Genomic DNA, 12,858 nt, shown 5'->3' on the forward strand with positions numbered 1-12,858 from the left:
CCATATCCCGTCCTAATACCCCGAACTCCTATCCCGACCTCCTATCTCCACCTTCTATCTTAACCTTCTATCCCGTCTTCCTATCTCGACCTCCTATCCCGACCTCTAATCTCGACCTCCTATCCTGACCTCTAATCTCTACCTCATATCCCGTTCTCCTATCCCGACCTCCCATCCCGTCCTCATATCCCGACCCATAATATGTGTACCAGGTATTATTGAAATATCTCCAGCCGTACAGAAGTTATGTGAGAACATATATTTCCAATTGATTTGCATGGGACTTTAAACAATAACCCCGACCCTCACAAATGGGGGTAGTTAAGGGTTAAATTAACTATCCTATATTTTAAGTGGACATATAAGTAATATGTGACCAAGTATTATCGAAATATCTCCAGCCGTATGAAAGTTATGCTGGAACATACATTTCCCATAGACTTGTATGGGACTTTAAACAAAAACCCCGACCCTAGCAAATGGGGGTGAGTAAGGGTTAAATTACCTATCCTATGTTGGTTGTTGACATATTAGTAACATGTGTGCCCAGTTTCATGTTAACATCTTTAGCCATTTGGACGTGATGCTGGAGCATTCATACATACAGTTTTATATATAGATACATGTGGGTATAAATACCTAATAGCACCAGTGTTATAAATATCTAAAAGACAACAATCCCAAGGAATCAAAGGAAGATTGATGCTACGAGGGCGCTAATTGGTGGACCTGAAGACCAAAAATATAATACTAGACAAAAGTTAAAATAATAAATAATTAATGCTAGAATATAAATGGACAACACATTTAAAGGTCCTCCTGATCTATTTGTCAGGTCCTGATGATGAGAGCAGGAAGATTCCAAAATGCGATGAGCACATTACGGAGGCAAGTCCTGGCCTCACCGCGTTTCTGTTGACCTGAGCGGAGATCTGTCAGTTTGGGTTATCAGACCTGTGGTCCAGCACCTTCATGACTAAATTTTTAATGGGCCCCCTTTACCAGGACCACAGTCCACAATAAGTGGGTTCCCTGAAGAAAAAGCTTATTTATTGGACTTTATTTCACTCCATGTGTCTTTCCTTTCCTCAGTCTCCCGACTCACATGGCTTGTCTGTATTTGTGAATGTAGTGTGCAAAATCTCCAGTTGTATTTTTATGAGGTTGCTGCTTTACTCTTCTCTTCTCCATCTCCTACTTTTTTCGCTTTCAGGCATTCTAAGCAGGTGGTAGAGGATAGCAGAGGGAAGCAGCATGTTATAGTAACACACTGCACACAGCGAGCAGCGTCCGGAGAGTTATAACTCTGAAGCTAATCAATTTAAAGACTCACCTACTATATCACTGCACTCCTGTGTGTCAAAGACAGAGCAGAAGTGATATCTTTAGTAGAGGTCTTTGCATGGGAGGTAAAATAGATGATTAAGCTGGGAGGGGAGGGTTTTGAGAGCTACCAGGAGAGATTTGACAGATCCTGATGTAATCCTCCTCCATATGATATTATCCACTTGAGGAGACTGACATGCTGTCTACACAGGAAGGCAAGCTCTAGACTTGTGGTCTGAATTGAGATCACATGACCCAGGGGCCTTAATAAAAGGGTTTCAAACGTATGGATGCAAATGAACTTGAATGAAACAAATTAAACTACCCAAAAAACTGTTACTGTTTTGATGAGTCTAGATCAGTGTTTCCCAACCAGGGTGCCTCCAGCTGTTGCAAAACTACAACTCCCGACATGCCCGGACAGCCAAAGGCTGTCCGGGCATGCTGGGAGTTGTAGTTTTGCAACAGCTGGAGGCACCCTGGTTGGGAAACACTGGTCTAGATGTTCACTAGAATTATCACTAGCATTAGAGGGGTGGATTGCTCAGCTGAGTGCTGCTTTCCGCGCTCGTTGTAGACGCAACCCAAGACAGCCCCAGAGAGCTGAGTTACATTATAAAGGCTGTCTGGGTCACATGACAGAGAGCCAGGAAAAAACACTCATAGGCCCCTTTCACACTACAGGTATCATCCTCTGTTATTACTCCCAACAAAAAGTCCTGAAAACGGCCGTCAAAAAATCCCATTCATGTCAAAAGGATTTTTTGAACCTCCTTTTGCATCAGGCATGTCCATTTTTACTAATGTCCGTTATCTTTGCCGACACAAAAGACAGTGCAAGCACTAATATTTGGTCCGGCAATAAAAATGGTGAAAAACCGGACATTAAAATTTAACATTGAAGTCTATGGGAAACGGATGTTCAAAAGAAAATCTGTTCTCATCAGTTATTGTCAGGTTTTTTAACATCCGCTTTTTTGTATTGAGCATACAAAAAAGGGTTAAAAACCTGATTTAAAAAAAAAAAAAAAACGGATGTAACTGGTGATAACGGATGAACAACATCAGGTTTTTTAAGAAAAAACCCATTAAAAATAACGGATGATGGTCATCAGTTACTATCCATTATTACCAGTTAGGGCTCATTCACACAGCCGCCTGCTCCCGTCAAAAAATGCCCGTTATGCAACCCGTTTGCTAATTTTGCAAACGGGTTGTAAAGGGCTGTAAACGGATCCCATTGATCTCAATGGGATTTTATTACAGTCCTTTATCACTAGAGATGAGCGAACTTACACTAAATTCGATTCGTCACGAACTTCTCCGCTTGGCAGTTGATGACTTTTCCTGCATAAATTAGTTCAGCTTTCAGGTGCTCCGGTGGGCTGGGAAAGGTGGATACAATCCTAGGAGACTCTTACCTAGGACTGTATCCACCTTTTCCAGCCCACCGGAGCACCTGAAAGCTGAACTAATTTACGCAGGAAAAGTCATCAACTGCCGAGTTTGTGACGAATTGAATTTACTGTAAGTTCGCTCATCTCTATTTATCACCCGTTTGCACCCGTTATGTTTCTAACCCGTTATTTTTGATGGCCAATAGACGTTCCATGCAAAAAAAAATTTGCCCGTCAAAAATAACGGGTGAAAAACGGTTCTTTTAAATTTAACATTGAAGTCTATGGGAAATGGGTTACAAACGGATTACCCTTTAATGTACCCGTTTGTCCCCGTTAATTTCGATCCGTTTTTCACCTCTATTTTCTTCTGAGCATGCTCAGAAGGGATGACATGAACCAGGAATTAACGGATTAAAGGATTAAAACGGGTTTAAAACGGGTGCAAACGGATATAATATAGGAGTTTTCAACTCTTAATAACGGGTTACTAGACCCGTTTGCAATCTGTTTGCACACCTGTTTTTTTCATGTTCCGTTATTTTACTTGAACGGGTGAATATCGGGACGGGAACCAACGGATGTGTGAACCTAGCTTTATCGCATCTGGTTTTTTTTTCTCATCAGTTATTGTAAAATAACGTCAGTAAAAAAGCAGGATGATACCTGTAGTGTGAAAGGGGCCTTAGCAGGGTCTTCTCCCACCTTCGGTTGGGTGTGAACACTGAACGTTTCACATGTCCTTTGCTTCATCAGCCCCTTTAATCCAGATAGCATGTCCAATGATTTGGTCGTCACTAGCACATTCCCCATAGCCATTTTACCTTTTAAACATTTTATCTGTTTTGGACGAAAGACAAGAAAAGCCAAACCCTAACCAGACACTGAACATTAGCCACCATTGTTCTAGAGAGGTGGATTCACCAGGGTATTCCCATGGTATTATACCTGTATCTCATCTCCTGCCAGTTGGAGGGCTTAGTTCTGGGTCGCTGGCAGAGGGTACGAAGGAAGAACTAAACTTCTCTTCATGGTAAAAAGCCACAAACTAACAAAATACTCCCTGTCTGGAGGAAAGCATTCACCTCTCAGACTTCAAAGCCAAGCCACAGATACTGGTTCATATGTGCGGAGTTCTGGGGAGAACGGATGAATGTAAGAGAAGTGCAGCAACGAAAACACATTACGGGACACTAAAGGCTTGTTGTTAAACACACAAGGACACTTCAAAGCTGTGATCACATTACACCAAAGTCTCAAGATAGATTTAGGAGTTGCTAAAAAGGGATTGTGCCATATTGATAATTAGGGGATATGGATGACATAGAGAGGGGACCCCGACTTGTGTCCCCTCTATGAGCACAGCTATCAATTGGAATGGACACATGTAATACTACCTCTCTCCTATAGTGAAATACAAAAGACAAAAGTCCTCCCTCATGTGACACCTTCAGTACAAGAATAAAAAAATAGGTTAACTCACCTAAAACGGTTGTGCATATTCTGGCACAACACGTATATGCACTTGGTCATTTAAAGGGGTATTCCAGGAAAAAAAATTATTTTTTATTTTTATATCAACTGGCTCCAGAAAGTTAAACAGATTTGTAAATTACTTCTATTAAAAAATCTTAATCCTTTCAATAATTATCAACTGCTAAAGTTGAGTTGTTGTTTTCTGTCTGGCAACAGTGCTCTCTGCTGACATCTCTGCTTGTCTCGGGAACTGCACAGAGTAGAAGAGGTTTGCTATGGGGATTTGCTTCTAAACTAGGCAGTTCCCGAGACAGGTGTCATCAGAGAGCACTTAGACAGAAAAGAACAACTCAACTTCAACGGCTCATAAGTACTGAAAGGATTAAGATTTTTTAATAGAAGTAATTTACAAATCTGTTTAACTTTCTGGAGCCAGTTGATATATTAAAAAAGTTTTTTTCCTGGATAACCCCTTTATGGCTGCTGCACATTCCTCCTCATGCTCCCAAGCGTGAATAATAGATTCCAATACCACTCTAAACTCCACAGAGGATAATAGGCGCTGCCAATAAGGTGATCCAGGGATGATAAAAACTTATTTTATGAAAATATGCTACGAGTTACGAACCCGGACCGGTCTCTTCTTCAGGCATGACAAAAATCACTTAATGCTCAGAATAAATACCCACAATTCCAATCACATGACAGGAAACAACATCAAATATACACATTTAGCAAAATATTTATATATATATATATATATATATATATATATATATATATATATATATATATAAATAAAATATATATATTGCAAAATGTGTGTACTGTTTATGTCATTTCCTGCAATATTTTCGTAACGGGTAGCACGTTTTCATTAAATACGTTTTTATCATTATCCCTGGATCACCTTATTGGCAGCGCCCATTATCCTCTGTGGAGTTTGGAGTGGTATTGGAATCTCTCCTATAGTGGTCACTGCAGGGGAATGAGTTGCTGCTTTTGTCAGGGGGTCTCAGAAGCTAAACCTGCAAGACTCCGCGCAGATAGCCCCATATTTTGTAAGAGATAATCCCTTTATATATCATGTTACTTTCCCTTTACCATCTAACACACCAGCAGTTATCCCACCCATAGAGAATGCAGAAGTACCAGGGGTAAATATGAATATGCGGCACAAGTAGGGTTGCCACCTTTCTTGCCAAAAAAATACCGGCCATGCTAATTTGCATAATTAATTATATATGCGTAACTTCAGAGCATACACATATGCGGGGCAAATTTTGTCCTATTCTGACCCCAATAACTTTTTTATTTCTCCTTATACGGGCCTATATGGGGGCTCATTTTTTGCACCCCGATAAGTAGATTTTTTTTTATACTCGAGTAAAATCTCTTTCTCGGAGGATCCATTGGGGACACAGCATTTTAACAGTACTATTTTTTGTTTTGATGTGACTTTTTGATAGCGTTTTTTTTTCTTATTAAATTAGAGAGTTGCAGTTAGTTACTAACTACAACTCCCAGCATGCCCTGATACAGCCTGTGGGTCAGAAGCTGCCCCAAACAAAAACTACAACTCCCAGCATGTTGGACTCTATAGTAGTATATAGTAAAGGTCAGTGTTTCCCAACCAGAGGTGCCTTCAGCTGTTGCAAAACTACAACTCCCAGCATGCCCGGACAGCCGTTGGCTGTCCGGGCATGCTGGGAGTTGTAGTTTTGCACTCTGGTTGGGAAACACTGCTATAGTATAAGGTGCAACATTCCAGGAGTTGGAGGATTGGTTGGATAAATACCGGCCATGCAATTTTTGATATAAAAATACCGTCAGGGTGGCCAAAATACCAGCTGTACCAGTAAAATACCGGTCGGGTGGCAACCCTCGGCACAAGCACTTCTTCCCTTTACAAAATGGCACTGCTCGATCAGTACAAGGAAATATGGAATCTCTAATGCATTATTAGAGAGCTACCCCATTATACCAGCAAAGCAGCAAGTAAATAGCACTTAGCTATCTTTTGTCATAGGCAATGAATGAAGTAGCAATATGCATACTTACATGAGCACTGTCTTCTGAAAAAACTTTTAATATAATGAAGATAACATTTTACGGTAACAGGAGAATACAGCAGCACACTGCTAGCACAAAGATATAGATGAAACATGAGTATATAGATAAAACATGAAAAGCTATACAGCTGTAGTGCAATAAATGAAGATATGAAATTATGAGGTAAAATTGATCCCTCAACTTACAATGGCCTCAACATACAATAGTTTCAACATACAATGGTCTTTTCTGGACCATTGTAAGTTGAAACAAGACTCAACATACAATACTACGGACACAGTCCAGATATGTGAAACGTGTCAATGACCGGAAGAACTGAACAATCAGAATGGTCAATTTACTGGTAAAACACCTGTATTACTGAAGCGTATGCACTGACTGGTGTCTGGTAGCGCCCCCTACAGTACAGGGAGGTATTACATGTTCTGTACACTTTACCTGTACCAGGGTTACCTGCTCCTTTGGACACCAGGTGAGGGTGACTCCATGCTACTTTTTAGGACATTGCCTGTACTGTACAGGACCAAGAAGAAGCTCCTGTCCTCTACATAGACCAGTGTTTCCCAAGCAGGGTGCCCCCAGCTGTTGCAAAACTACAACTCCCAGCATGCCAGGACAGCCTTTGGCTGTCTGGGCATGCTAGGAGTTTTAGTTTTGCAACAGCTGGAGGCTCCCTGCTTGGGAAACACTGAAATAGACAGTGATTTACAGCTCCCAGCAGATCTTATTACTTTTATATGTAAGGATTTGCTTTATATTATTTATCTACTTATTTTTCTTTAATTCTCACTTTTTCCTATTTTTGGATGACATTTTGGGGCTTTAGGACCAATTACCAGGTTTCCATAGAGTTCTGGTTTCAACATACAATGGTTTCCACATACAATGGTCGTCCTGGAACCAATTAATATTGTAACTTGAGGGACCACTGTACTTAGCTTGCAAATTTGGCGCCAAATAGCGTGGACCGTCCCACCACGGTAAGGTGACCTCATTCTGGGACGGACCCTACACTATGAATATGCCTCTGTGTGAACAGTACAGCAGGCACTGCAAGGTCCGAATCATCCAAGGCACCTTATATAAACCTAATAGAGGTGGGTGGGGTGCAAGAGCCAACATGGAGGTAGCCACTCCCCCGTATGTGTAATACAACAAAAGAATAAGTTGGCCAGCACTATTGATTCCTTACATAAGCACTGTCTTCTGCAAAAACTTTTAATATAATGAAGATAACATTTTATGCATATTTGTATTATACATTGGTTAAGAATGTGTATTTTTGGGTGAATAAATGTCCCATATCCCGAACCACAAGGGGTCCTTCCATTGTCTAAAACACTGTCTTGTAGGGCAGCTACTGTCTGTGTGTCTCTGTGCTGAGACAAAATGCAGGAAGTGTGAGGGCTCTATTCTTGCTCCCAGCTTGTGAGTCTGAGAGACAGGGGTGTGCCATAGAGCCTCAGTGCACAGAGCAGCCAGCTGTCAGCTCTGAGGGGTGATGAAGTTACTACATGAGAAGTGAGGGCAAGCAAGAGAACGCCCCCTCCTCCTTAGTGAACTGCATTCAGTGTGAGCAACAGACAAGGCAATTAGCAGCCATAAATGGATGAAAACCAGGATTTAAAGGGGTATTCCAGGAATTTTTTTTATTTGACTATGCAACAGGGGCTGTAAAGTTAGTGTAGTTCATAATATAGTGTCTGTACCTGTGTGTGACGGTTTTCTCACAATTCTTCTGTGATTTTCACTAGGGAACGACTGATAATCGGTTTGGCCGATATTATCGGCCGGTATTCATGATTTTGGACGTTATCGGTATCGGCAATTACCTTGCTGATAATCCGATAATGCCCCGCACCACACCTCCCGCACCGCACCCCCCACCACTGACCCATTGCCTCCCCCATTCCTAGTATTATAATTACCTGTTCCCGGGGCCTGGGGTCTGCGCTACTTCTGGCTCCTGCGGCGTCCTGCGTTACGCTGTCTGCTTCAATGGGTGGAGGAATCGCTTGGTGGGAGAGAGATCAATCTGCAACTAATGCAACAGTTGTAGGCACCCTGATTGAAAACCACAGGTCTTTTGAATGTATGCAGCTCATTTATGTTTCAATGGGTGGGGTGGATGATGTGTGGGAGGGAGGAAAATGGAATTATGGGATTTGTAGTCAAAAAAAGAAAACAAACAGTTCACAAAAAGCTATCCACAGTATTGTGGTAATCTCACAACATAGCCATATAGCCCCAAGACAAGCGCAGATCCTTCCTATGCATGTCCATTACTGTCTGCCAGGTACGTACTAAAATCTCCTTATGGTGGAGAACCCCGTTAAGAACAGGGACAGGATCTGTACCAGTTAAAGAATAAGCCTGGAGCACTTTTTTTAATTTATTTTTTAAATCTGGTTACAGGCACACTTTAGCTGCTGCTCCAGATGTGAATTTCTGAAGTCCTGCTCTCAAGATTGTGAGGACTCACTCTTACGCTTAATTCCTATCCTGTTTCTTAAGCAGAGCCATTGTGTATTACATTAATCATACAAAATATTAAAACTGCGGAGGGCTGGTCAGTAAGTCAGGCAAAGCCCTAAATACAATCATTGAACTACAGAAGAACCTTCTGACCAAGTGTAATAAACTGGGAGTCTTGGATTTCTGGGCTTCAAGGTGGAAACCAGGTACTCTATCACCATCGGAGGTACCTTATTCTCTAATGGACTCTTGATAGAAGGGCATGTTGGTGAAATGCATAGAGGATTGTGAGATGCCCCACAAACTGATAAATCTGCCCGCGAGGATTTTGCCAAACAAATTTAGGCTACACACTTTGAAACCAGGGAAAAGGTTTCTTAAGCGATCTAATTTCTCTCTTACCCCATTGTTCCTCTATCTTCTGTAAAATATTATGCCTTAGGGTTACTAGGAAAATCAATATTTCTGCGACAAAAAGAAGTCTTATAATTTGTTGTCGTAGCCTGGGGTATAATTGTCTTTCAAGTCTAGATTTCTGTAGAACCAAAGATCAAATCTCCAATGTCTGTGCACAGAGACCTCCATTTTCTTGTTTATATAAGTGACCAACATCCTGGTCTCTGTGTGAGAGAAGATTATTTTAAGAGGAGATTCCTTAGAGCCGATACTGTCATTCGCAACAAGAGCAGGTTCCACTTGTGTAAGCTTCCTAAGTGCTTAACTCCTTAAATGAGCACTTTCAGATATCCTGCAAACAACTGTAAGATGAATAGTGGTCCCTAGTGGACCTTTATAAGCAATCATTTTATTGCTTATCCAATTCAATGCATTGCTATTGCAACAGAGGCTGTAAGAGCAAACCTGCCACGCCAAGCACCAAGGCCTTCCGAATCATTACGTCTGCCATAACAACGGATCCCCTCAATCTCATTGCGGGGTGCCAAACTGACCTTGCCCCATTACAGGAGTTGCCCAGAGTAGAAAACTCATTTTCATACTCTTAGAGAATTTAGAAACATTTAGAGAATCCAGGAACCTGGAAGATATGGGTGTTCTGAATCCTCATCTCTGTGCCATAGTGGAGAGGGTCTAGAAATAGCATCGCTCACCCTGGAGGACCCACTGATTTGGGCAGGCACTGTGTAATACTTATTTTCTCCTGTGGCGGTGCTGTAGGTAGAAAAATGTAACACTTTCTTCTGGATTTCTTCACCCTTTCATTGCAACCCTGTCAGTATGGCAAAACGTGAACAGCATTTGTTAAAGAAGGCCTGTGGTTAAATTAAAAGAAGCATTTTTTTTTATATTATGTACAGAAAGGAAAGAGGGGGCTCATCACATACCTGTAAAGTCACTAGGGGTTATTGAGCAGTAGCTCCTGCATGTGTACACTTAGTACAGCCTCAGGCATCCAGCACTGATCGTACCCCCTTCAATTATCAAGCCCCTCTCATAGCTGCCCGCAACGTCACTGCAGCACTTATTGTAATGAAACCGTATCAATATGATGGATTCTCAGACCACCGGAAGGAAACAAAGCTCCCTATCTCGGGAACAAGGGGGCGGATTAACATACCATTAACAAGTATGTAATCAGTCCCCCTACCCTATCTGTACATGCTAAAAAAATCTATTTTAATTTGAACACAGGTCATCTTTTACTGTGTGTGTCTTCACATGTTTCACAAAGGCTTTAAACTTTATATGAGAAAAGCCTTATCCTCATGTGATGGGTATTCAACTATATTCTGCCAGGAGCTAAAGGCAATTGTAAAGATGTGAATTCCTTCCAGGTACCCTGCTTTATTTCAGCAAATTAGGGTTATAGAATATATATTGCTTAAAAATGCAATTAATGGCAATAGACAGTCAAAATAAGATCAACAAGTTCAATGAATGTATAACATGCAAACAGAGTAATACAATGTGCGATGTGTTTTCAGTGAACCCTCCAAGCTGAAACGTCCTGGTCACTGGTCTCGCCAGGGACATTGTCAGAGAGATTCTTCAGGTATGAATTAAGATCAATAGGATGTAGTACAATGGATTGGATTATTCAATCAAGTTAAGTTCTACGAAAAGTGGAAAAGTATGGGCTCAAAAATGGATATAAAAATTTTTCAAAAATTTGGAATAAGTGGCCAAACTGAGTTGTGTTTTGTTTAGTCCCCCCCCCCCCCCACCCCTACGAGACTGGGAGGTTGGGGTAATATAAAGGGTAGACAATGTTGGAGTGTTTTATATATATATGTAATATTATGTCTTGTTGGAAATAAAAATGTATAAAATAACAAAAAAAATTGAAATGACAAAAAATAAATATATTGATAGTAAAATAAAAAAATTAAATAAAAAGATCATTAGGCAGTTATGTGGCTCCATGGTAAACACTGTTGCCTTGTAACACTAGAGTCCTGGAATGAAACCCATCAAGGGCAGCATATGCATGAAGTTTGTTCTTTTGTTGCCAGCATGACATCTTAATATAGGGATATGTTGGCACTTCCATGGAATCTGCGGTGGTGCACGAGCCACAGGTAGATGATACCCAGCACTCACCAGTGATGCACAGTGAAGATGAATTATGCCCTAGTGTAGTACAAGGACGCGTTTCGGCATGGGAGCCTTCCTCAGCTGTCTGCCTATGGCAGACAGCTGAGGAAGGCTCCCATGCCGAAACGAGTCCTTGTACTACACTATGGAATAATAAATCTTCACTGATCATGACATTTTAAACTGTGAAACTAGTCCTTGTTTGGTGAATGGATGGAGTGGTTGTTTGTTGAATGGATGGTCCTTAATGGCTTCTCCCTGCCCTACCAAGCTTGATAGAAAAATCTCTTCCTGTATCCAAACAAAATGAGATCAGTCAATAAAGGTTTGTGGGGAAGGGAGACGGCGCTAGGGACCGCTTCAACAACTTGTAGTTCAGACAGCATAAAAGTGTTAATAGGTTCCCTTTAAGGTTGACTGTATTCTCCGTACACTACTGTATAAACGCTAATAGATTCCTGCGTTCCAGTTAGAAATTATTTTAATATAAAAAAATAATTACATAACAATAAGCTGTCATTACATCACTGTTCTCATCCACTTTGAAAAGGGTCTTATTTCTGTTTTTACACAATGGCTTCCATGTGAAGGAGCTTTAATGCTTCGGAAATCTGTGGGCTAGTGTCCATCTGTCCATACATCCCTACCAGGAAGGCTCGGTGCAGAAGTATGGCTGCGTGCTCTGTGGAGACAGAATCATTTATTTACAAGCAGGTTACCAAGTATATCCGTTTCCTTAAAAATATTAATTGGGCGTTCATTAGGGGGGTTATCAGGCATAGGGCAAAATAAATAAATAAAATAGTTCTGGAGGTGTAGTTAGGGCTGTCCATGTCTTTATAAGACCCAAGACATGGCTTCTGCACCTCTTTAGCCCATTTTCCTGCAGTCCCTTTACTTCCTGTAATGGGCAGCTCGACATGCGCTGCCCAAAACTACAAGACCTGGCATTCCCCGCAGCGCTAAGTCAGTGAGAGCAAAGCGGTGACATCACGTTCGGTGTCAGCAAGGGGTACTCCGGTGGAAAGCATTTTTTTAAATCAATTGGTGCCAGAAAGTTAAACAGATTTGTAAATGTAACTCTTTACCCTTCAAGTACTTTTTAGCGGCTGTATGCTACAGAGGAAATTCTTTTCTTTTTGAATTTCTTTTTTGTCTTGTCCACAGTGCTCTCTGCTGACACCTCTGTCCGTGTCAGGAACTGTCCAGAGCAGCATAGGTTTGCAAATGAGAATTTTCTCCTGCTCTGGACAGTTCCTGATTCGGGCACCAGGTGTCAGCAGAGAGCACTGTGGACAACACAAAAAAGAAATTAAAAAAAGAAAAGAATTTCCTCTGTAGCATACAGCTGCTAAAAGTACTGGAAGGGTTAAGATTTTTTTTTAATAGAAGTAATTTACAAATTTGTTTAACTTTCTGGCACCAGTTGATTTAAAAAAAAAAAAAAAAGGTTTTCAACCGGAGTACCCCTTTAAGAGCCCTGCAGCTCAGCTCTCTTTATTCTGATAAATCATCTCAGCAGCAGGGCGGGCTTGAAGAGGAATGATGTTACTCACTC

At 41.2% G+C, this 12,858-nt stretch overlaps 1 protein-coding gene across 3 annotated transcripts in view; it reads right to left on the bottom strand.

Annotated features, from left to right (window-relative positions):
• Positions 1-11,763: 11,763 nt before the first annotated feature.
• Positions 11,764-12,858, bottom strand: part of INTS1 (integrator complex subunit 1) — a 108,214-nt gene continuing 107,119 nt past the window's right edge. For all 3 annotated transcript variants that reach the window (XM_056536856.1, XM_056536857.1, XM_056536858.1), the window contains exon 49: positions 11,764-11,982. In XM_056536856.1, the coding sequence (XP_056392831.1) occupies positions 11,867-11,982 (116 nt within the window). In that variant the 3' untranslated portion in view covers positions 11,764-11,866. The remainder of the gene's footprint in view (positions 11,983-12,858) is intronic.

This window comes from Hyla sarda, chromosome 8 (genome assembly GCF_029499605.1).
Source record: "Hyla sarda isolate aHylSar1 chromosome 8, aHylSar1.hap1, whole genome shotgun sequence".
In the NCBI taxonomy this organism is placed as follows: Eukaryota; Metazoa; Chordata; class Amphibia; order Anura; family Hylidae; genus Hyla; species Hyla sarda.